This window comes from Pithys albifrons, chromosome 3, assembly GCF_047495875.1.
Source record: "Pithys albifrons albifrons isolate INPA30051 chromosome 3, PitAlb_v1, whole genome shotgun sequence".
Lineage (NCBI taxonomy): Eukaryota > Metazoa > Chordata > Aves > Passeriformes > Thamnophilidae > Pithys > Pithys albifrons.
The window spans coordinates 15,540,781-15,566,764 of NC_092460.1; the positions used below are offsets into that span (position 1 = coordinate 15,540,781).

Here is a 25,984-nt window from a genome sequence, read left to right on the forward strand (position 1 = left end):
ACAGATCCATAAGGAGAGGAACAGGAACAGGAACAGACAGGGATGTACTCTCTGACATCCCATCCCCACCCACCTCGGGGCAGGGTACCTGAGCCTGGCTGCTCCTCTCCCCTGCCCAAGTGTTGTGTCCTGTGGCCTCTGTGGGAAGCTTTTTGTGTGTTTAGAAGCTCTTAACAGTGATCTGAGGTATCTGTTACCCACACCCAGCACAGGGGAAGGAGGGATGGTGGGACAGGTGGAGCTGAGGTTGCAGGTGGGATGATCCCAATCCAACTGCACCAGGTAACCCAGGAGTGCAGAAATACAGCCTGATCAGTGTTTTAATTAAATTAATACTTTTGGATGCCGCAGTGGAAGAAAGTAACTGCTAATGATCTTTCTCTGTATTTTCCTATTTTACTGTCTGTGCTTTGTCTTTCTTTTATTCCAAGTTGTCTTTGTCCCTTTTGCTGCTACAACAACATTTGGGGGATGTCAGCAAGTGCCAGAACAGGCTTTGTGGGTTATCTCATTCTTGGCAGTTTGTGGTTCTGTAATGCAGAGGCTGGAGGAAATCACCAGCTACTACTTGTTCTAGATAGCCCGAATTCCTTCTGCCTTGTTATTCTTCAGGGACATAATGCAGCAAACCAAAAAACCCCTCCTGTCTTCACAGTGGCTGGTTTGTGTTTTACCCTGGTTGTGCTGCTGGGTTGTGCTCTTGTGGGGGAGCAAAAAAGGGAAAAAGTGTTAATATCCTTGGGAGAAGTTTTGCAAAGTGACTTATTTCCCAAGACTCATGGAAGCTGAAAGCTTAGAGTATTATCTTCTCTTTTTTTAACCTTTAAGAGTCAATAGGACAGAAGTTTAATTAAGTTGTTTAATTCAATTGCTTTTCTGGAAAAATAAGATTCGCTGCTGCTGAGTTAAAAATTGCTGACTTCACAGGGAATCATTAAATCTTGCAGTTGTGATTTAAATAAAGCACAGTTGAATTTAAAATGCAGTTCAACATACTGGTTTTCCTTTTTTTTTTTTTTTGACCAATAGCACTGTTTGTGGCAAAGGTGCCATTTTTTCACGAAGGAAAGGATTACATGGCTCATCTTTCATGGAAAAGCTTCATGAAGAGGGTCACTTCAGTTCTTTGCCTCTCTCTCCCAGTCTGTCTCTCTCATGCAATGGGACAGTAGTCTGTGGACTCAGAATGTGGGGCTTGTTTCCTTTCTCAGTGACACTGCAGTCCTTGCATTTTGGGGGCATTGCAACATGTTTCAAGGCATTCTGTAAAATATGTGGGTAATCAAAAGACTTGTAAATGCCCAAGACACTAAAAATATCAGGGGTTTTTTTTAGTCTTTCAAATCTAACTTTTATTCCTTTGTTTAAATTTTTTAATAAATTAAAAACTAAAAAGTAATACATGGCAATAGTTAATTTTGGCTCAGAATTAATTTTCTATGTGCACAGAATTCAAATAGGATGTCCAGAGCTTTCTTGGTTGTGTTGTAATCTGAGGAGTGGAACAATGGATTTGATGGCAGAAAAGTCACTACTGGCTCCAAGGTGTCCCTAAAAATGATGTAACTATTAGACAATGTTTTGTTTCCTTCCACTTCTAAAAGCAAGACTCATGTGAGATTTCTCTTCTTCATCCAAACCCTACAGCATTGTCTCTGCAGCAAAGTTGACTCTCCTGTTCTGAGGTGGTTCAGCAGAAAGCATTTGGCTTGAATCAGTGCTCTTTTATTTCAGGTGTAACAATGAAAACGAGTGGTGCCAGATCCACGAAAACATCATCCGCAAGTCCAGCACCAAGTACACGGCCCCCAGCTCCAACTATGGTAAATATTCATTGTCACAACAGCAGCTGATGATCTCCTTTGGGAAAGGGCTGGTTATTTATAGCAGAGAAATTCACTGAGATGTGAGGTGTTACTTTCCCAGATAATGACAGATAAATATGGAAAGTAAATCATTTTACCTCATCTAATGATGTCTGTAGTTGCTAATTCAGAGCTATCATTGCTGTCCCATTCCAAATGAACCAGCTGATAGGATGCAGTTCTGCTTCATTAAAGCAAGTTTTGCATTCAGTACCAACTGCCCCATTCACGAGCATTTTGATGACCAAATACTGAATTTGTCTTAATTTCACTTGTTTACATATTGAGATACCGTGGGGAATGTGCAGTTCACACTCCCATAGAAGTTACTAAGCACAACAAGTAAGCAAATAAAACATTTTTCAGGTTTGGAATTCTACTGTGTGGGAAGCTGGTCTCCTTCCCTGCTGCTCCTCCTCTTACAGTTACCTTACAGGAGGAGCAGTTACCATCAAAGTATTTACCTGAATTGTTTATAACTTCTTTACCTTTGCCTCAGGCTTTTTAAAATAATGATTTCAGATGTTTCATTAAGATGAAGTGCATCTCTGGAAGGGGAGGTTGGAGCTTGGCAGAGGAGTTGTCCTGTGGGAAGGGCAGGGTTGCAGGCTGATTTAAGCATAACTGATACTATTTGGGCCTCCCAGAACCTGCTCTTACAGTGAGAAAATTCTCAAACCACAAATATGTTGATCCCTGGAGCAAAGCTCAAGGGTTCTTCCTCTCACCACCTTCCCAGGGTTTGTGTGAAGTTGGTCCTTCAGATCTGCTGCAAGGAATGGAAACAGCCTGGAAGGATGTGCTGGGTGGAGGAGAGGACTGGGGAGTACAGAACCTTTGGGGAGAGCTGGGCAGAAGATTTTGGGGTGGATTATGTGGGAAGGTATCACATAAATAATATATGAATAGCATGTTGGAAAAACTGTATGTTCTGTTACCTATAGTGGCTGACTAACAGATGATAAATTATTTCTGGTGCTTTTTGTTAAGTACCAGAAGGTTTGAATTTCCAAATTTGCTCCAATCCCTTTATGCTGGAATTTTTTGAATTTATTTTCATTAGTTTGTTTTTAGTAGCGAAAGAGGATATAAAATGAAGAAGTTTCTCTGTAAATGGTAATAATAGTCAAGACTGGTTTGTAATGAGTGTGTGTCTCTTGTGTGCTGTGAAACCTGTAGCCCACACACACACACAGACACTTGTATGAGGGATCCAAAGGGTCTGGATTTTCTCCATGGTTTTAAAGCCTGTGTTTTTCCTGCAGAGCTCTGCAGTGCTCTTCTGCCTACTTAGCTGGACAGTTGCAAGTCCATGTTTTGGCAGCTTTTGAGTACATCCATGCTGTCTCTCCAGCTGGTTGGTTGGCCTCCCTTTTCCTTCATTTTAAGGCTTTATGCTCTTTTTTTTATCCCAAATCCCAGTGTTCACAAAATTTTATACAATCTTCATGTAATCTAGATATCCATTTATTTGCCAAATTTGGCTGAAGCCAAACAACAGGCTTGAAAGTGATTTCAAGGGAAGAAAGCAGGAATTGGGTGGGAGGTACATGATACTCCTGGTTTCATTCCCCTGGTGACTTGTCTGACAAAATGGTGATAAATTTTGTTCCCAAGGGCCATGCATTAAGCTCAGGGAATAGCAGAACTTTAGATGGCTGATGAGAGTTTCCTTAAAGTCAATACTCCTCTCTGAAACAGTTAAAGAAACTGATATGCTTTGAGATTTAAGTTTTTCATGGTACTAAGCATGAGTAAGGGCACTTTAGAGATGTTTTACAGCACTGTGGTCTTGGTGGTTGTTCAGATAGAGTGGCATTGCTCATACATGTCTTGTATCCTGCTGTATGTGAAGAAGAGAAACAATGGAAGTACTTACTGTAGCTTGTGACATGCCTGCAAAATGAAGTATTCTGATATTTTAAAGTTGTATTTTAATCTAATGCTGTGCTTGTAATTGACCCATTATAACAGTTGTGTTTCTTCCATTTCAGCTTTAATTTACTCCAGGGGAGAAAAGAACTCTGTTTGTTTACTTGTATTAAATTAACTGTGGAGCAAAGAGTTAGTTTACCTGCATGCCTTGTGTGCACAGACATCTAATTCTTAGGTCAGAAACAATGAACATCTTTGATTTTTTTCCAGGACTTATAATTTCTCTTCAGCTTCTCCGTGGTGACATGGAGCAGATCCGAAGGGAAAACCCCATGATCTTCAACAGGGGCGTATCTGTGACCAGGAAGTTGGGTTTCCCTGATGTCATCATGCCAGGTAAACACAGCAGCTCTCATCTGAAAATACTGGTGGGGGTTCATTCATACACTCCCACAAAGGGCACTGGGCTGGGGGCTCTACTGGGATAGGTACTAATAGAAGAGTTGCCTTATTTATTAGTAAATGCCAATTCCAGCTTTGAGGCAGCATCCTAAAATATTGTAATCAATGGACATTGTAGTCACAGAAGGTGTTCAGTTCACATGTGTAGAAGGTGATCTGGAAAGACTGCCCTGACACTTCCCCCAGCACCCCTGGCACTCAGATACCCTCATGCAGGGAGATGGATCCCTCAAGCATAGAGATGTTTCTTTTTAAATGCACCAAGGTCCTTCTCAATAATCCAAAGCCTGGAAAAGAGATTCCCCTTTGCAGCCTTGATTTTCTTGAGTCAGTGTAACCTTTTGTGGTGGTTGGCAATACAGAGGGTGCAGGTCTGGGTGGGTTTCCCCCCGGACTGTGGAACAGGTGTCTGGGCTGGAGTGCTGCTCTGCTTCTGTGCTCCTGAATTCTGGAGCAGCAGCTGGAAATGCTTCTTGTTTTGGCACAAACTGAGGTAGCCCCAGCACAGCCAAGAGTTCAGTTAGGGAAGAACCCAGAACATAACCAGTCCTGCAATGGTATAAACCTGGTGTGTTACAGTGTCCTGACCCCTGCAGTGTAGGAAGGAACAGGCTTGGTGATTGCACTGCACGTGCAGCATTTGAACTGTTCCCTCATTGCTGTGCATGGTAAGCAAGAACAAGGATGACTTTGCAGACATTGGAAATTTTATGAAAGCATAATGGGAAAAAAAATCAGGTTTTATTACTCGAGAGACTGCAGTGACACATCAGTACCAGGAGTAGTTGTAGCTTCATTATGGAGGCTCTTCAGAAACCACAATAAAACAGGGAGTAGGTGGGAAGCATTTCTAGAAACTAGAGTCAAAGGATTTAGAACATCTGTTTTATTTACTAATGAGCTTGAAAATAGTAGTCATAGAGCAGCAGAGAATGTTGGCTATAAGGCCAATTACAAATTTGAGGGTTTAGTGACCTTACAGCAGTTCCAGCCATGACCCAAAGCAAACAGAGAAGAGATGAGTGATTACAGGTCCTTTTGCAGACACAGCTGCTGCAAGGTGATTTGCTGTAATTGAGGTCCCAACTGGATATGTCAGCTGGAATAGCTGGATCACGGCTAGAAAAGCCAAAATCAAAAATAAAATTTACATACCTGTGTGAGTGAATTGATTCTCCTCCAAGAACTGCTTCATCCTCCATTTCTGTGTATAGGAGTGTCCCTCAGGTGCTTCAGGCCACTGAAGCTTAAGGAACAGCTTTGTGTCCTCAGTGTTACCCTGAGTGGCTTTTTTATTTTCTGAGCCCCAGCCCCTTTGTGGAAGCTGCACACTGGGCTGTTCTCTGTTCTGCTGGTCTGGGCAGGGCTTTGGGCCAGGGCTGGAACAAGCCAGGCAGCAGTTTTCATACACAGAGTGCTCCTGTCCTAAGCTTTTAACATTCTCTATTCACTGTAGCTAACTCAAATTTCCAGATTTTCTTTGTGAGAACTACAGTTCTTGCTGGAGAAAACACTGGGATTTTAAGGTGATAATCTCTTTGGAATTGGACTTATATACAAATATCTGTGCTTAGGGTACTGATTGATAGAAACAAATGTGGGAAAGAACTACCATTCTGCTGTGAAATGTTTCCTGCCTCTCCAGAGTGATTGGACACACAGAACTTCTCCTTGGTTCCAAGGGGGCCACAAGAGGGTTTCATATGTAGAGTTTAGATAGCAGAGCCTTAGGCGTTTGTGTTTGGAAAGGAAAAGGCTTCCATTTGTAGAGAAAGGCAGTTTGGACATGTCTGTGAACACCAGGTAAGAGAAGAAAGGCAGCCAAGGGAAGTGTGAGTGGAATTTCACTGTAATTATAAATGAGGACATTGCCAGAGTAGAGATGAGAGGTAGTTATGAATGGGACTCTAAACAAAGGCTTTCAGTGTGTTGGGTATTTTCCAGGATAGTGAAGTCTCTGGAAAATTAGAAGATTGGCATGTAATGGAACTCCACTGATGCAGCAAACAGTGTTTATTCTAATTACTTACCAATTTTTTTTTAATGAAAGTATGTTTGACATATTCAAGTGACAGCACATATTTGCCAGTTGTTTGCTTTTAAGACAATAGATCAAGCTGGGGTTTGAGTTCACCTGACATCCAGGGTAGAACGTTTGGGTTAAGTCACCTTTCAAGTGGGTCAGCCAAGCTACACAAACAAGGAGTGTGTATCAGTTTACTTTGTGCTTGTGTTGTTGCAGCAGGATCAAACATTCTTTCTTAGCTTTCCTAGTATTGTCTATAGTTGAAAAATGATTTACTGGGGTCACCCACAACCAAAAAAAAGAAACAGAAAACCCCAAACCAAACAGAGCCTGTCATGGACATTAGCAGTTCTCAACCATGTCTGCTGCTTTGTCTTTGTAAAACTACCTTTTCCTTGCTTTGCTTCAGAACTGTTTCTCTGTCATTAAGCACGGGGTTTTCTCTTCCAGAAGACAACACAGAAAGTTCATGACTTGCATTTTGCAAGTGGATGCAGATTTTTCAGGGCAGTGTGGTTTAAAAATGTTTTTTAATGAACAAATTAATACAGGCTACATCACCTAGTACTGTTAAAATATGCAGTGATCATTCTGCTGAGCCAAGGAATCTATTTTTAAAAGAGTAAATAACTGTAGTATTTCAAATTAATCTTCTTTGTTATAGGTTTGAACATTTTCCTTTTCTCTTTTAGTCAGAAATCCTTTCACATGTACACATCTTAACCATTAAAATTCTGTAGATGTGTCTTACCACGTGGGTTTCCTATCCTGTTTTGTTTTCTAAATTGTGGCATTAACTCTCTATCAAGCCCTCTTTTTTATCCCTCAGATATGAGCAGCATCAGTGGTAGCTGGTCATCATAAAGAAACAAAGTGTATATCTTGCCTGGCTATGCAGAACAAGCTTCACATTGTACAAAATAACCATGCCTGTCTTCGTTTGTAAAGATAAAATGTTCTTTGTTTCCTCCTGTGTTGTGATCTGAGAAGAGCATCATAAAGCCTTCAATTGTCTTTTTTGTCCAAATCCGAAGGGATTCAGTCAAACCAGCCTCATGAAGAAGTGCGGTGGGGTTTTGCTCATTTGTAGGTTTCTTCTTTGCCTTTTCTGAATTGCTACTGGATTTAAGGCCGTGAGTGTGATCCTGACAATTGTACCTTTCCCCAGAGCTCAGAGCAATGGGGCACGTGCTGCTTTGGGACTGCAGCTGTGTTTGTGTGCACAACTTGCTGCTCAGAATCTGTTGCACAGGCTTGGTGTTTGTCAGTCCCCCAAGGACATCCCTCCCCTTCCCCATGTGCTGATAATATTCTGTCTTTTACTTTGATCCTCTGATGAAAAGTGCATGCTTCATCTTCTACTCGTGAGTGATGTTTCTTTCTCTTTTTTTCTCTCTCCTCTTAATTTCCTGGCTTCTCTCCTGTTCCTTTCCCTTTGTTCTCTCCCCTTTCTTTCTGATGCAGAGATGAAGATTGTTGGGTGTAAGTTTCTGCTTTTCTGTGTAATGTCTGCTTATTGCTTGCTTTTTCCCATTTTCATATCTTCCATGGAATGTGGGGATTGGTGAAGACAGCAAATCATGACATCTCAGGGAAACTTTGGTAACAGAGGGGTGGAGACTTTGTCTCTCCTCCTACCACAGGGTTTCAGGCAAGTTTAGCAGCTGTGGCAGGTGAATTAGTAGCACAGGTGAGAAACATCTCAGCATCTGTTCTATCAGTGAGCACAAAGTCATGGCAAAAATATGTTAAGGAAAGGACATGGCCAAATCCATCAGCCATTCTTAGAATGTTCATGGCAGGAAAGTCAGTAAGACCCAAAGACATAATTATGTAATAATTACCCCCCAAAAATGTTTACAGGGAGAATAAAACTCTTACTGTCATAAATAAACTTCTGGAAATGGAAAGTTGGAGGAGATAAAAATGAAAAGCATTGAAAACCAACTTCCTGCTACTGAAAGGCAACTGTTCAGGAAAATCAGTGAATTTAAAAAGAGCATTGTATAAAGTCAGACAATGGATAGCAAATAACCTATTAAGTATTGCTTATCCCTTTTCTTTGAAACAATTGTGTTCTGCCCATTGAAAGCTAGAGGAGCACACAGAGTTAAACTTGCACAATGTTCTCTTCAGAGCAAAAAAAGCTAATTTAATTTGCCATACAGTCAATGGATAAAAGTTTTGTTTCCCCTTGCTGCTGTAATGCTGCTCACAGTAATGTTACTGGTTGCTCACTACAACTATTGCAAGGCCTTAAAAGACATCAGGGCCTGGCTGGTGAAGGGGCAGAGAAATAAACTGCTGGAATGGATTGGGTGTGATCCCCAGAGTGTTGGAGTGAGCGGGTGGGTGGCACAGCAGGCTCTGCTCTGCTCACAGAGGGGATGGCACTGTTAAAGCCAGGGCAAGTGACACAGTGTGAGGATGTGATTGGAACAAGTGCCCAGAGCAGCCAGAAAGAAGGCCAGAGGTGCTGGGGACCTTTCCACACAGTGCCCTTGGTCAGGGTGCCCAGTGGTCCCTTTGGTCTGTGCAGGGACATGATGGCCACAGAGCTGCTCGTGGGCATCACCCTGTTTCTCTTCTCTACCTGAAATGGCTGCAGTTTGGAATTCAGTGTGTGTTGTCTGTGTGGAGGAAGGTACAGCTCCAAGTAAGGGGGTAGTTTGCTGTTTGAGAGCAGAATCCAATCACTGTTCCCTTCCAAAGCAGCAGCTTCCAGAGCCACTGCAGGGAGAGCTGCCCACTGGGGAGTGTCCAGTCTGAGCTGAGATTCTCATCCAGAAAGCAGAGCAGTTACCCCTGGGAAGAACCAGGACAGATACAGCCAGAGCACGTGGCAACACTGTACAGAAGGGGAAAGCTACACTTTATAGTTCGCTTCAAAGGTTTTCCTTGCTGGGCTGAGTCTCTGAGAGCCAAATCCTTGGTGGTTTAAACTAGTGTAACTCTGCCCAAGCCAGTGGGGTGATGCTGGTTGATCTGGTTGTAGGGATGTTTATTTATACATACAGGACATAAGTGCAAGGGCTTGTTTTTGTATCAGAAGCCTGAGGGAAGGTACTCTGAGTACCCTTCTTGCCCTTTCACTCTTCTGTAAAATGCCACTATTTTTGAAAAGATACTAAACCCAGGGATGTCAGAGAGTAAGCAGACCATATATCACAGTGTGGGGCAGTAAGTCAATAGGGCCATCTCAGAAATAAATATAGACATAAATACTGATTTTCATAGATAGATTTCAGTTTAAAAAAATCCAAAATTCTCTGGATAAAAACAGTTATTTTAGTAAGTTACTTGAAACTAGACCTTCACATCCTGACTGCTGGGAGCTGTCACTTTCCCCAAGCTTACAGAGAATGGCCTCTGCAGGTTCACAAAGTAACAAAACATGGACAGCATTAAAAAAAAAGTTGTTAGAATTGAGATGTCAAAAAAAGTCTTTCTCCTGTAGGAACTTACCTGAATTTTGTAACTTTTTTTTTCACATGGTGTTCCCCTGTATAAAAGAGACAGTTCCTGTCCTCAGTGTCCAGAATCTTTTAGGATCCCTGAGTAAAAGTGTTAGGTTAAATGCAGACAGTTTGTGTAATTGTTACTGCTTTGCAGTTCAGGCAACTGCTTGGTCTTCCAGTGGAAAAGCCACACACCTTGTCAATATAAATTCCTGTTTATTCTGCTGGATACTCCACAATTAGTGGCCATTGGACTGCTTCGTATTATCCGTCTTAAAAATGATAAATAACTACTTGGAAGTCTTCCAGTACATTCCTTTAATATTGCAAATACAAAATCAATATTTGGCTCATGTAGCCTTTTCCACCACTCCTTTTTTTCCCCATTGCCATTAAAGCAGCTTCAGGGATTATGAGAAAGGATTTCATTTCAATATAAGTGACCGACCTCCCTCCCAGTTATAATTTATGATTTATAATTTAAAGAACTGTACATTTGACATTAGGCTTTGTAAATAGGTTACAACAGATAAACAAAACCAAACCCCAGTAGAGGTGAAGGGAGTTGATAAAGACCCCCATAACACATCAGAAAATAATCTTTTTATATTATTGTGCAAAATACTGTCTTTCAAGACATTTTACAGGGAATGAACTTCAGTAACTGTGTGTAAAAAGTGCATAATATATTTTACACTAAAAATCAGTTTACTTTTGTTTTTAAATTGAAAACAGTTGTGGAGAGATGGGCTTTGAACCAAACACCATTCTGAAAACTGATCAGCTTTTCAGTTCATCCCTGATATCTGTCCAGCACAGAGACCTGGGCTTACAATGGCATCAGCAGCTTCACTCCATAAGTGCCCGTGGCCCATTGGCCTTCCAGCACCTTTTAGTTGCTGTGCTGGTGATGGGGGGCCACAGCTCCCAGTGGCCCTGCTCTGCTGTTCCTGTTTGGGAAGGTGGGAGGGCTCTGGGATCCACCATGCAGGAGTGCCCATCACTCCAGAGCCAGGGCTGAGCGCCACACAAAGGGCAGGAATGGTCTGGTGTCTTCAATGGGTTCAGTATTTATCTCTTTTTATGATAGAATTAATATGGGAACAGCTCTGTCTGTCCAGATTTTTGACTCAATGCATGGCTGTCACTCTGGGTTAGAGCTGACAAGGACCATCTGATCCTGCTGAGCACACCTTTGGTTTGTGCTGTGGTGCTGAGTGGTCTCTCTGGCCCTGCAGTTTGCAGACTCAATGAAGATTTTCATAACCTGATGGGTGTTGAAGCTTTGCAGTAGTTTCTGTGCAGCCTATTAGTGTATCAGAGCTCAAATCCCCCAAACCCATCAGCAACTGGAAGGAAAAAAGGCTTGTGAGGACTCAGCAAGCAATGAGGTTTAAGTGGTACTTTGAGGAAAGGAGATGGCTCCTTACAGGAAGGTTATTTCCACTGGAACAAAGAGAAGTGTGTGAGTTTGTAGTTTTTACTGCACATTTTCAAGAAACCAAAGAGCCCCATACCTGATAGTTAATTACTTTTTGTCTTTGCTAACTGCATTTGCTTCCTTAATTTTACCATATGCAGTGACCTTTTCTATTTTTTTAAGATTCAATAGACTATTTTTGCAAGAGAAAGTGCACCATTTTACTTCACTAAAATGCTTTTTCCCTTTTTTTCTGCATTTTTATGCAAATCCACTGGTTTTTATATCCTTCTTCTCCCCACCCCAAAGGCATTTTTTTTAATTAGTGCAGTAATATCCCTCTTGTTAAGCTTAATAGAAGATAAGATGCTATATATAACCAAATGCTGCCTTTAATTTAGGCTGGAAAATGATTTGCTATCTGATATTGGACTTTGTGTAGCCAGACTATCTTCCAGAAAAGAGGTCATAAATAGGGAGCTCCAAAATGCTAATTATAGTGAGTACAATTAATTTCTATTAAGATTTATAGCATACAAATTGAAACTTCTTTTTCTTATTGTGCAAACTGCTGAGCAAAAGAGATGGAGTCAGTGAAGCAGAAGGATTTTCAAAACAAAAGTCCTGGATTAAACTATATTTTGTGATGAGTTTTGATATCCCTGTAGTCAGCAGAGAGGCAGCTCAGCTGGATTTTGAACAGCAAGATAATTTTCTCTTGTCATGGGCCGTGGATTGTTCATTTGATGACTATTCTTCGATAAGAAGAACCAGATGGAATATTTGAGGTCTTTCACCAGGCTCTTGTTGTCATCCTTTCCCTGGTGATGATCCCTGTCCTCTGAGCCCTCTGTGTGGCTGCACAGAGGGAGGGGTTGGTTTGCAGACACATCCCCTGCACAGGGAGCTCCTGCAGGAGGCACCACTGGCAGCTCAGAGCTGTTTCTGTGCTTAAAGACTTGTACTTACCTCCAGGAATAACACTGGAAGTGAAGCCAGGACTGAAAGCCGCTATTGTTTGTCCCTACAGTAGATTAGGGAACAAATTCTGTGGGTTATGGACTTCAGGAAGAATCTGAAGTGCTGCTGTGAGGGACACAAAAGGATATCCCTCACTGCCTGAAAGCAAACGCTGCTGTTTCATTGTTCTTCTGATTCATACCCAGATTTAACTGCATCTGCTTCTCCAAGTGGAAGGAGTCAGACATTGAAGGAGTCTCTGCTCTGCTGGATAACCATTCCATTAGTTCATTATTTAGTCTCTTGAGGCTGCTAACAAAATACTTGCCTTGGAAGGGTTTATATTTAAAAAAAAATAAAATATATATATATATTGCCCTTTAGTATGTTTGCCTGTCTGGCAAGTACACAAAAAGAAGTGGTAAGTGTGAACCATCATGGAATAGCGACAGTAACTAAACCTTCCAGAAAGGTTTTGGTGCAGGCGTTAGAATTGACCACATTGGTTTTGGAAGCAGTTTCCCAAATCAGATTCTAAAAAAAGAGGGGAAAAAAAAGTCTTCTAGAGCCTGTGAAATTTGGGATAACAAGATGCTGAGAGAGACGTGAGCATTTCTATTTCTGAATATAGTAATTTGCTCTGAAAGCTCTTGACAGTGATGTAGTGAGAGGTTGGCAAGTGTCCATCTTGCCCTCTTCCTTATAGCCAGGCATATGGATACCAGAGGCTAGCCAGAAATGTAGGAAAAATATATTTATAATTCCTCCTTAATCCATCTGAATTGAATGACAATCAGGTTTCCAAAAAGGCTGCATTTATTTTGTTGTTTTTGTGAAAGGAAATTAGGAAAACATAAAAAATCCTTGAAGGGCTGACCTAACATAATGTTCTGCTGATCTTCACAAAAACACTTCTTTTTCTTAAAATATATTGGGAATAGGAAGTCTGAGGCTAATGATGTTTTGTCAGGTTTAGCCTGATACTTCCAGCTCAGCTAACCAGGTAAAGGAATAGCAGGAAAAGGGTTTTTTTCCCTTCCCCACTTATACAAAAGCCAGTATTGATTCTGAGTTCACATTTAATAAAGGCATTACTACTAACAATGGTCTGATTTTATGCACTGATATTAAAATGTTCATCCTTATTAACAATTAACTTGCTGCTTGGAATGAATTTGGGCATCAGCCATGGTCTTGCAGAACACAGAGAACGGTTTGCAGAGCCAGAGAACACCCACTGAGCGTTCCCTGTGGTATTCAGGGATGTGGCTCTGCTCTTTCGCTGTAGGTGACATTCGGAATGACCTGTACCTGACCCTGGAAAAGGGAGACTTTGAGAGAGGTGGGAAGAGTGTGCAGAAGAACATCGAGGTGACCATGTATGTGCTCTACGCAGATGGGGAAATCCTGAAGGTGAGTGTTCATTCCCTCTGAGCTCCTGGTGCTGCTTCCAGGGACAGGCAGGGGAAGAGCTGCAACAAAACTAGCTCTTACTTTATTTTTATTTTTTATTGTGAAATTTTTAAACTATGTATTGTGATGAAGGAAGTGGTCAGTTATAAATCTGAAAGTCTTCAGAACACTTCCCCTATATGAGGATAAAAGGGTTGGAGAAATTATTCATAAACTGAAAAGCTTGTGTAATGTCAGTGGCCACAGTAAAAAGAAAATTTAGAGCAGCTGTAGTCAGAAGTGAAGGGTGTATGGCAAATCTGGAATTACATAATGTGTGTCAATCAACACGGTGAAATGTGATTCCCAGAGACTTAAATCTGAGTTGTTGGAGCTGCAGTACTGAATGTGGTTCTGGAAAATAACTTTGAATAAAATTTCACCCTGGGCTGGCTTCTTTCCAGATGGGGATGGGAATGGTCTGTGTTTTATGTTCCTTTCTCTGTTCCTTTAGTTTTACTGATGAGAAGAAGGTGGGGTGGGAGGGTGTAAGGATGGAGAAGTAAACAGGAAGTATTTCAGCATGAGCAGTTATCAGAAATAACTTCCCCCACCTTTTCGTTTACCTCCTCTGCTTTGTAGCCATTACTGTGAAGAATCTAAGCATTTAAAGTGCTTGTGTACCAAACACATCCTTTTAATTGAAAGAACTTTTTTTTATTGCTACAGCTGCTTTTGATTTCATTAAAAGTAAAGTGGATCTCTTGCACAGAACTGATTTGTGCTCAGAGCTGTTGCAGGAAGATCACAGTCCTTTTTTGTTGGTTTGTTTTTACCTTTCAGACTGAGTGACAAATTCTTAATCATTACTTGATTTCACAGCAGTCTGCTTAGGACCAAGAGAGGCCTTTACCCTCAAACCGCAATATCAGCATCTTCAGATCCCAATGTACATAATGGGTGCTAATTATACTGTAACTCTGGCTGATGATTGCATATAAAAGCCAGATAATTTCTAGGCATTACCAGTCTTAACAACTTCTGTGATTTTAGTTGGAATGGTCATTCTCAGAGGTGAAGTTGTCATTTCTAACCCTGGCCTGTTTAACAACTGTACAGTGTGTTAGGGATGTGCACGGGGTGATGTAACAGCCATGGCACCAACACTGTGAAGGGTAGTTTGTCCAGTTAGAAACAATTCAGGTGAACAGGTTCCCAGAGAAGCTGTAGATGCCCCATCCCTGGAAGTGTCCAAGGCCAGGCTGGATGGAGCCCTGAGCAGTGGAAGGTGTCCCTGCCCATGGCAAGGGGGTTGGAATGAGATGGTCTTTGAGGTTCCTTCCAATCCAAACCATTCTATGATTTGCCATAAAGGAGAGACTTTACATTAAAAGGCTCTTTTGTGGATGTTCAGAGTTTAAGCCACATATGTAAAAGAAAGTCTTTATCCCAGTTTTAATGTTATTTCCCCTCTGTACAGTTGCAGTCAAAGCAGCAAAGATCTTTGGCTGATGTCAGGAGATGTCTGATCTAGTGATACCCATGAATGTGGGCTGAGTTCAGCCCTTGTCACCTTGGCAGTTCTTGTTTCCTGCTGGAATATCCCCCTCTGTTCCTGAGCCATGGCCTTTCTGGAGCAGAGACTTCCAAGGGAGAGTGTGCAGAGTTACACAGTAAAGGGGGGAAATTGCCACAAAGTTTTCCTCTGGTATTAGAGTGAAATCTCTAAACTTTCCCCAACCAGCAGCACAATGCAAGTCTGAATTGTGCCTTTGTGGAGACTTTAGCAGAACCATAGGCAGCGTTAATGAGAATATTCTCAGATCCTCACTGCTGTTGAGTGTATCTTGATCCAGAAATAGTCCTATTGAAAGTAGTGAAATTACTTCTAGAATGTAGTGCTGTTCAAAATGAAAATGAGCATTTCCTTCTCAAAATGGTCTTACTCAATTGTTGGTATCTTTAATGCAGTCTGAAAACTTAAAAAAAAAAACCCTGACACATTTCTCACTTACTATTCTTTCTGTTTCAGTGGCAGGAATATCTTATGAATTGCAAGGCACACCACTAACAATGGAAATATTACCTGATAGTTTTTCTAGTTTAACTTGCTTTACTTGCTTCTGCCTTCTAATTCACCTGCATATTTGGGTCTTGTGGTAACTGGGGGTGTGGAGACCAGTTTCATGTTTGTATTTTGCAGATCACAATTCAGAATTAAATAGACCATAAATTGTAGTGTAACTGTATAGAAACTAAGCTACAATGAGAAGAAAGACTATTCATTTATTTAAGTTTATAGGATGAAACAGCATTCAAAGACTGACCATTTCTCAGCCAGAGCAGGTAATTTTTTGAGGGGACAAAAAACTCACATTAAAATCTGATTTTTTACTGTACCTTAGAGAAGAAGTAGAAATACATTTTGCTTTCTCCTAAGAACCTAATGCAGAATCAAGTTTTGCAGTTGCTGTGTTGAAGCCCAGCAAGTTACCCTTGCTACAAAAGAGAACTGGGGCCTTGCAGTTCTGGTCTGTAGAAGTGCCACTGCCCTCACTCCAACCTGGTAATATCTGCAGCACTTCATTCCTGTTGCTGTATTGGAAGCAGCACCTTTGTGGCACATGATGTGGTTGCCAGGGACCACTTGAGAGGGCTGAGTCGTGTGAGTTTGTACTGCAGTCACTCAGTTTGAATCTGAGCCTTTGCAGTGAATCCCTCTCAAGGAGGCTGTTCTTGCATTGAATCCCAAAATTCCAGAGAACATTTCATTCTTTGGGGCTCCTTCACAAATTCTGCACTTTCTCAGGGCCAGAAGAATATTGCCAGAGCTCGAACTAACTGGGTCTGGTTAATGGGATATGCTGGACTGGATAGTAAGATGTCTGGAGATTAAAAACATCCAAATTGTTGGTATTTTCCTGAGATAGAATTTAGAGATGCCTTGGGGAAATGACCAGTAGTTCTTGTCATCACAGTGTTCTGGGGCGGGGGGGTTAGGTCAGAATTTATACTGCATGTGTCATTCTGGGTCTGCTTAGCTCCTGTTTCCTGCTGGAGTCATTATCCTGGGATGTGCTAAAGGTGAAGAATTTCCAAGCTGTCTGGTTTTTTGCATGGTTTTATGAGATGTTCTGTCTTTTGGATCTCCTTGTAAGTGCTGGGTCTGGAGCATGGGTTAGTGCTTATATATTAAAAAATGTGCTTTCTGCTTCATGTCTTCAGTACAAAGGACCTTTTACTGTCCTCATTTCAGGGCTTCAGTATTTCTCCTGTCTTCTTTCACTTGTGTTCTGAGAAAGCATTTCTATATTTCCTAAACAATATCAACATGTGTTTTTCTTTGTCTGTATTTTTAAAATACACAGACTGGGCAAGATCTCTGAGCTTATTTTATCTGAAACCAGAGATTTAAATCCCATTGTATTTTTAGGTGATGAATATTACACAGAAATCCTTTACTTACACCAAGGAAGTAACTTGATTGGAATTTTCTGGGATACTTGTAAAGAAAGTTCTGAAAGGTGAACATTTGTAAGAGCTTGAAAAGGTATCTCTTCTGAACTGAGATACTGAAGCAGAAATCTGGTTAAGGGATCTTTTCAGCAAAGTCTAGTGTTACAAATGATGGTCCTATCAGGTCCTATTTTTTTGGACTCATCTGATATATTTGGACCTAGGTGTTTATTGTATCTAGTCTGTGCTGATGGAAAACTTAGCTTAAATAATAACCTAAGGTACTGAAATTCATCTGGTATCACAGGTCTCCTGGCTCACTCTTGGACCCAAAACAGAGTTTAAAGATCTCTTCAAAAATTCCCCATTTCATTGTGTCTGAGTTTCTGCTTCTGCCTCTTCTTTCATGTCTATAGAAAGCCATGAATTATATAAAGGTTATCACTGTGGAATAAAATGACTCATCGGTAGTGATGTGATGTCTTGTAATGTGGGCTTGTTTCCTTTGTTGCAGGACTGCATCAGCCTGGGCTCGGGGGAGCCGAGCAGGAGCGCCTACCACTCCTTTGTGCTCTACCACAACAACAGCCCGCGCTGGGGCGAGATCATCAAGCTGCCCATCCCCATCGACAGGTTCCGGGGGTCCCACCTGCGCTTCGAGTTCAGGCATTGCTCCAGTGAGTGCCACACCTGCCCACGAGAACACAAAGGACACAGGTCTTCCCATTGCCAGCTCATACGTGGATGAGGCTGTTACTGGGTGGAAGCAGGAAAGGGGTACCTTTAATAGTGGGAAGGGGCCCTGCTATCCAGCTGTTTGCTGAATTTATTAAACAGCATTAAAAACACTGTGAGCAGCCAGTGCAGGGCAAAGCGCTTTGTGGATGTTCTCCCCTGCTCTTCTTCTGGTGTGTTTTTCTGTGAGTGTTTTCTTTGCAGGATGACTAGTTTATATTTTGCTGTGTTTGGCATGTTTGTGTTTGATTTGAAACTTGTCAGTCCTTTGCATAGAATTAGAAAGAAGAAATTAGGTTTAGAGTTGTTCTGTAATCTGTATGCTTTTTGTGGAGATGATAGTGAGGAACCTTGTGCGTATAGACAGATAGAATATGTACAAATACAATTCTTTCTTTCTATCTCTTGCTACAGCAAAAGACAAGGGAGAAAAGAAGCTCTTTGGTTTTGCGTTCACCCCTTTGATGAGAGATGATGGCACTACCTTGTCAGATGATATCCATGAGCTTTATGTTTATAAGGTACTGGCTCTTCTCTGCAGACTTTTCACCTGCTCATCTCTGCTTCCATTTAAATGAGTAATGGTCATTACATTATTCTTTCCCCCCTTATTAAAGTATGTGATGAATGGATTAATAGCAGTTTCAAAATTTTATAAATTCAAAATCACATGGTATGGATAGAACCTTCTATTCTAGGTACAGTTCACCTTTTCCATTCAGATGTTGATTTGTCTGCTGTTAATCCCATGCATTTTGACTTCAAGCACACTGGTGTTCATGAGCATTCTGAGTTCTGCCTGCCTGTGGCATTATTCTGACATTTGGGTGATGCCATTATTCTGTCCTCCAAATGCATCATGTTACAGTGCTGCAGCTTGGCAGCCCTGCAGCCAAGGGCTTTGGGAGGGTGCTCTGGGTTTTTTCCTTCCTGCTGCTTTGCCTGGGTTTATTTCCTCAGTGCAATTCTCAGACAGCAGCACTAAGTTGTACAGTTGGAAGATTTTGGTAAATTCTAAAGAGTCGGTGCTCAGGAGACCACGCTTTGCAGAGCTGGGTCTGTTTTGTGTGTGTGTACAGACTCCCAAGGTGGTTAAGCACAGATTAGTGCCATGATCTGGTAAAGGGACTGGAGTTGGACCAAGGGTTGGACTTGATGATCTCAGAGGTCTTTTCCAACCCAGTCGATTCTATGATTCTCCTTGGAAGTGTTCTTATGCACCCCAAAAAAAAAAAAATCAATAAAAGCACTGTCAGACAGTGCCAAGGCTGTGAGCAGGTGGGTGAGGTGGAGCTGTGCTATGTGTCCCACAGTGTGATGAGAACAGCACGTTCAACAACCACGCGCTGTACCTGGGGCTGCCCTGCTGCAAGGAGGACTACAACGGCTGCCCCAACATCCCCTCCAGCCTCATCTTCCAGCGCAGCACCAAAGAGACCTTCTCAGTCTCCACACAGCTTTCTTCTACCAAACTGACCCAGAATGGTGAGTGGCTGGTCCTTCCAAGCTGCCCAAGGCAGCAGGAGTTATGAAAGACAGTGATAAGATGGGCATGTTTGTGCTTTGCTTATTTTAATCAAGTATTCTTTGGTTAGAATTTCATTATAATGAAATAGGTATCATTATAATGAAATATATATGCTTTTGTTTATTAACATATTGAAATGAGCAGAAACTTGAGGAAATAAGGATGTTGAGAGATGGCAGAGAAATTGCAGACGTTACGTAAGTGCATTACAAGGTTAAAATGTTAAAGCAGAGTTAATTTTCATTAAATGATTCAAGCACAAACAAATTCAATGTTAGCACTTCTATTTTGTTTGGCTTTTACTGTGTTCCTGAGTAAATAAAAATTAATCACAGCAGCGTCCCTGAAGCATGAGAAGACAGGAGTGGGTTGTCCACAGTGCAGTGTCAAGGCACATGGGGAAAAATGCAGCTTTTACTATTTTTGAAGGACTTTACTGTTCCTCCCTTCATTTCTTTGTTAGTACTATTGACTTAACTCAGTATTTTCCTTCTTGTTTTCTGTTATATACATAACATATATATACACTCCCAAGAAGTGTGAGCTGTAAGAGTTGAAGTATAACATGTGGTGAATTCCTGGTGGGTCTGAGGTTCCCATTCTTCCCTCTGCGTGTGGTTCCAGCTCTTTATCCCTCTGTTCTGCAGTGGATCTTCTTGCCCTGCTGAAATGGAAAGCTTACCCAGATCGTGTGATGGATATTCTGGGAAGACTGAGACATGTCAGTGGAGAGGAAATTGTTAAGGTACTACATAAGTCTTTAGCTGTGTCTGTGATGGGCAGTGAATTCAGACCTGCAGGCACTTCTGCATGTTCCACCTTGCTGTGCTTTTTAGTTCACACTGTGAGTTCTCTCCATGCGTAAATTGGGATTTTACTATGGTGTGAAACTGGACAGGATGATGCACCTCAGAGAGTAGTGGATGGTTAGTCCTTTGGATCAAAACAGAGCTAATCCTTGGTAAAATGCCTCAGCTCCGTGTGCTGTGAGCATTGTGTGCTCAGCACCAGCTGCTCAGCCTGCATTCCCACACAGTGCTGGGGCAGCACAGCCATGGGCAGGGACCTTCTGTGCAGCCTCACCTGTACCAACAGCACTTCCTAAAGGACAGCCCATGCAATTCCCTAAGTGTGGTTAGACCTTTCTGGAGTGAAGCAGCAGAGCTGACTCAGAACACTTGGCCTTCTCAAACAGGCCTTGCGGTCCATTCTGTATTCATGTTTTGCAAATATCTTCCATATGTCCACATAAAGGACCTTGAAAGTTGAAGTTTGCTCAGGGGCCAGTGAAGCTCCTGCAAACCCCTTTTCCTGTCCCAGCACTGTGAACTGGGAGCACCACTTGCTCTCTGGTGCATCCAACCATCAGTGCATCAGGTTTCTGTCTCCCAGCTCATAATCTCACCTTGTTTTTTAAACACTGTTGCTCTACCTGACAACTTTGTGTGACCTGAACTTCCTTGGGTCCGAGAAACTTCAACCTGCATCTGAGTACTTGTGGCCTCAGCAAAAAAATCTGAATTCCACGTATCCCTCTGATAATTTGGGGTGTCTGAGAACTCTCCCTAGAATGTGTTTCTGTAAATCCAGAAGGAAGGGATTATTTGTACCAGCAAACAACCAAGGAGAAGAAACCAAAGACAAATCCCACCACTTAACCAGAAATTTATGATTAAAGCCACTTCAGTGTAACTCATTTGAATGTTGCCATATCTGGACTGTTAGTCTTTCTGATCACTCAGTAACAGAAGATCACAAACCCCATCTGTACTGGAATTCCTCAAGAGTGTCATGTTTTGTGTATTTTGTTTTCAGGGCAGTACAAGTAGCTTTTTAATAGAGAAGGGCAAAGAAAGATGTGGATTAAATTATTTCATCAGGAGAAGTAAATCATTCCCTCTGTAAATCATCTCCCATTTGGCACTGGGATATGAAGAACAGAATGCAGTAATTCAGAAAAAAAAAATTCATCATTTCAGAGACTTCATAAATTGTCATAATTTATTTCTTGTTTTCCACATCAGAAATTTAAGTAGAATAGATTAAAAAATCATGAGAGAATGTGCAGTTAATGATCTTCACCATCCTCCTTCACACTCATCCTTTTGAAGATTGTGCTTTCAGAAGGAAAATCACTGAATTGACAGTGCTCAGCAAGCTGAGCTGTTACAGGTAACAGGGCCCAATTAATGCTTGTTGGAAAAGCTTTACTTGCTGTCATGTGACAAAATTCTTCAATAGTAAACATAATTTGGAGCACCAGTTAATGCTCTTCCAAGCCTTAAATTTGATGCTGAACAGCACCTGGTACATTCTAATGACTTGAGAATGCAAGTGAGTTGTTTTGCTCCTGTTGTCAGGCAGCACTTTTAGTCCGCTCATAATGGGAGGAACACTCAACTTTACAAATCAGGCATGCAGTACATATTCCCTATTTTTTGTTTTTCTGTCACTTTGGTTTAGAAAGATTCCTTGTAAAGAGAAAAAAATTTTCTTAGTAAAAACAAATTATATGGATGAAGCTGAAGTGTTTTTGACTTGGCAAGTTTTTCACAAAGATATCAGCATGTATGAAATAATTAAAGCAGGGGAGAAATTACCTATTGAGTACAATTTAATTTGAAATTCTTTGTTTGTTCATGTCATTTTAGTTCCTACAAGATATTCTGGACACGTTGTTTGTAGTTTTGGATGACAACACAGAGAAGTATGGTCTGTTGGTCTTTCAGTCTTTGGTAAGCTCCTGGATTGTTATTTATCTCATGCTCAGCGAGTTTTAAGTTTCTTATTATTGTATTGCTAGTAGTTTACTTCCATGAAATATGAAACAATCAGCTGGATCCAGCCTTGTGCTTTCTGTAATGATGTTGGTTGAGGAGGGCAGGACAACCTCAGCAGGTCCAGGGCCAGCAGTGCCTGCCCTCACTTGGGAAGAGCAAAGACAACCTCTATTAACGCAGACACTGAGTGTTGGAGGAACTCCTGTATTTCACTGTGCCTGAGGCAGTTCCCCTTAGTGTGGGCTCACCCCTTCCCCTCCCACAGGTGTTCATCATAAACCTGCTGCGAGACAGCAAGTACTTCCACTTCCGGCCCGTGATGGACACCTACATCCAGAAACACTTCGCAGGAGCTCTGGCTTACAAGTAGGTTTTGTTTATCCATCACTTGGAGAGATGGTGTCACAGGCCTGGGAATGATGTCACCCCCAGAATCCTGACCTTCCTGTCAGCAGAGGTTTCCCAGAGCAGCTGGGAAGTTTCCAGCACAGCTGTGGGAAAAGCTGCCAAATGTCACCTCAGCGTGGCCAGACCTGGGCACTTCCCTGGCCTTGCTGAAATTGGAAATCTTGTATTTTTGTCTGTGTAACTGAAGAGACACTCACTGAGCAACAGCTCATTGTCAGTCTGTGCAAGGAGCTACCAGGAGCACACACTTTCCTTGTCTTGAGGGTGTTGGGATACAGACCTGAGTGAAAGCTTAGAGAAGTATCTGTAACTTCCTTTTCCACATAACAAGGTGTTCAGTTTGATTGCAATCTAATTTCAGTAGATCACAAATTTAAATTTTACCATTATTTTGAAGATTCTGCCTTATTTTCTAGTATTCAAAAGAGCCTTGAATCAGATAATGAGACAGATTTTTTAAAGCAGTAACAGTTCTCGTTGAGGGTGTTGCTTTTCTTTCAGACCATTTTCTATTTGAGCATATTTGAGCATAAAACCAGCTTATAATTGGTTTTGATTGTTTTAAGCCATTCACATTTGTGTGTAATTAAAATAAATATTTAAAAAATTCTGTCAATGGCAGGTATAAACCCATGCATACCCTAAAGCACTGGAAGGCAAAATCATGTTCAGAGGGTGAAAAGGTGTCCTCCTTTGTCTTAATTATCACCTCTTTCAGACAAAACCAATGTGGTTTTTTAGTCTGATGTCTGAAATAAAACATAGGTTTAATAAACCTTTATAACAGTCCAGGTGGTATTATGTACTTGGGGAAATAGATGTATGTGCTTTATTTGTGATCTTAGTTTCTAAAAACTTCTTAGTTAGATGAGAGCTGAATTTCTTATTAAAAAAGGGCATATTTTGGCCTTAGAACCATGCCTTTATCAAAGCTGTCTCTTTAATAATATCTTTTTTATGTGCTCTGAGTGTTGCTTATGATCTAAGTCACTTACAGAGAAGAAATTATTTTCTGGTTTTGAAGTTCAAGTAAATGTAAATATTATGTAAATTATGTATCAAGGACATCCCTAACTGACCACTGAAATGAGGTTATTTTATGGATCTCTCCCTAAACCCAAAATGCTTGTTGCCTGTGTAACCTCAGCCCAGTGCTGAGGGTTCCTTTCCACTGTTCTGCTCAGGGAGCTGATCCGGTGTTTGAAGTGGTACATGGACCGTTCGGCCGAGCTCGTGCGCCAGGACCACATCCAGGAGGCAATGAGGGTGTGTATCCAGGGAAGGTGTTGGCTGGCAGTTCCAGCTGGGGCCACACAGGGGCTGGGGAGGCAGTAAATACTGTCAAGGGCAGTGTAGCACTGACTTCTTACCTGATTAATAAGAATTATTTTTTTTTAGATATATGTGTGTGTGTGTGTATAGCACTTCACTCAATTTTAATTTTAGGGGAAGACTCACTCTTGTGCAGAAAAAAATGGAAGAATTATATCTCCTTAAGTCCTTCTGCAGCCCTGTGGAGAACTTAAGTAGGACTTACACACGTGGCCAATGCACATCTAGTCCATTTATGTGCTCTACGCCTTGCTCCTCAAGCAGCACTATCTTTAAATGTATTGGGCACAGGTGCTGTGGATCAAAGATTTGCTTTTCATTTCTGTGGCACAGCTCCACTGAGCCATGAGTTGAAGTCCTGGAGTATTTTAAGCAGCAGAGGAATGAGCTTTTAACTGGATGGAAATGCTCTGAATGAGCAGTGCACAGGACCTGAGCCACAGTTCCATGACAAGAGTACCGTCCCACAGGAAGGCACAGCTTTCCAGTGGTGTGTGAAACACCAGGAATGTTTTTGCTGCAATTAGAGAGTAATCAGAGAATAAATAAAGTATTAGTTCCAACTGTGTGTAATTATGAGCCAGGAAGGTGGTGTGTCAGTTACATAAATACAAGATTCCAAAACTTGCAGGAAGGTATTTTTCTTGGAGTTCTTGCTCTGGGTAGGCTTGTGTCCAAACTCCAGGGTCTTGGCAGGTGTAGAACTGGTGGCAGTGGAGCAATTGGCACTTTGTTTTTCACACTTGTCAGTACAAACAGGTGCAGCATCTCCCATGAACAACTTCACTGCCATTCTATCTTGTTTGGGTCCTATTCACATAATACAACAGCATTGCATCAGTGTTTACTTTGTCTTTTGTAGATATCTGCATCTTCTTAGTAATATTTTTCATTCATAGGGATTCATAGGGAATGGTAAAAATAGGGCAAAGACATCTTTACAAGAAATTATCCTCCTCCTTTTTTTTTTATTGCAATGAAATCTGTTAAAATTGTGAGAGGAAGATCTCTAGCTGGAATGACTTCGAGGAGATTTTCTTCCCTCTCAAACCACTCATTAGTGCTCTGCAGTGCAGCAAATAGGGATGCAGGATATTGTCCCTATGTGAGCTACATTTTTGGAATCTCATAGCAGTCCTCTTTGGAAATACTAAAAGTGTGAATGCTGGGATGAGTTTCAGAAGCTGGGTTAGTCAGCTCACTGTTTCTGGATGAGGAGTGTTTTGTCTGGGGATGCACAGCAGCTCTTTGCTCACTGGGGATCTCAAAGGCTGGTCCCTCCTTGAGGGAGGTCACTTTGGAGACCAGACAGCCCAAGCCTTTCCAAGCACAGGAATTGTATTTACCACCAGTCTGTGCAGACCTACCAGCACATCCTCTGCCACCCACACTGCTGTCACATCTTATTCAGACAGCTGCCTTTGCAGGTGTATCTTGGAGGCCCAAATGTAGGTCTTTATCTTCTTCTGTTACAGCAAAGGGATTGATTTCATTTCCTTCTTTGTTTCCAGATTTTGTTTCAGGCCTTTGGAGCAAGTTTGCACCAAGCCCATTATCATTTCTAATATGTCATTACCAGTACTAGATTCTACTGCTGGGAATTTCTGTGGCCTTTAATGTGTTCACTACATTCCTTGCATTAGTAGTTCTTATGCTAAGAGAACAGGATAGCTCTCAATCTGTTTTTCCCTGAATTAGCTGTTCAGTGTATTACCCCAAGGCTGGTGTTGAAATATCTCTGTGCTCTTTTTTGGCTCTTGACCAGTCTTGTAGATTCATGATGGATATGCAGGTGTCCCAAAGGGTTCTGATTCCCAACCATGGCATTAGCAAGTGGTGCTCCAGAGTATTTCTAAAATTTCTCACCTGCCTCAAGACTGCTCTTAACGCTCGTAAAACTCCTGTGAAACTGCAGCTCCTCTCCTGAGGATCTGTAATGAAAAGGACATCTCTACCTGTGGGTGAACACATTTTATCATGCCCCTTTTATTGTGTCCCATCCCATAAACTGCATCCAGGCACAGCTGCCTGTGCCTCCCTGGGGGCTTCAGTAGCAAAGTGTGCATGAATGGCTCCACAGACAGTTTTATTGTCCCTACTAATCATGGCAAAACTTAGGAAGTTTCTCTAGGAGATGCCTTTCCAGCTTCACTTACCTTCCAGTAGAACCACAGGTGGGTTTTGCCTCTACTGAGGAACCTGCTCAGGGGAGAGGTGCAGGAACACACACAGATTGCACTTGGGAAGGGACCTCCTTTAATTTCATCCTGGATTTTTGTATCATGCC

The 25,984-nt window shown here is 41.7% G+C and overlaps 1 protein-coding gene across 11 annotated transcripts in view; it reads left to right on the forward strand.

Annotated features, from left to right (window-relative positions):
* DOCK3 (dedicator of cytokinesis 3) overlaps positions 1–25,984 on the forward strand; it is a 181,368-nt gene that overhangs the window by 97,809 nt on the left and 57,575 nt on the right. For all 11 annotated transcript variants that reach the window (XM_071550587.1, XM_071550594.1, XM_071550588.1 and 8 more), the window contains exons 13-22: positions 1,735–1,823; positions 4,011–4,136; positions 13,355–13,479; positions 17,429–17,591; positions 18,064–18,170; positions 18,963–19,134; positions 19,825–19,922; positions 21,829–21,912; positions 22,223–22,323; positions 23,550–23,631. In XM_071550587.1, the coding sequence (XP_071406688.1) occupies positions 1,735–1,823; positions 4,011–4,136; positions 13,355–13,479; positions 17,429–17,591; positions 18,064–18,170; positions 18,963–19,134; positions 19,825–19,922; positions 21,829–21,912; positions 22,223–22,323; positions 23,550–23,631 (1,147 nt within the window). The remainder of the gene's footprint in view (positions 1–1,734; positions 1,824–4,010; positions 4,137–13,354; positions 13,480–17,428; positions 17,592–18,063; positions 18,171–18,962; positions 19,135–19,824; positions 19,923–21,828; positions 21,913–22,222; positions 22,324–23,549; positions 23,632–25,984) is intronic.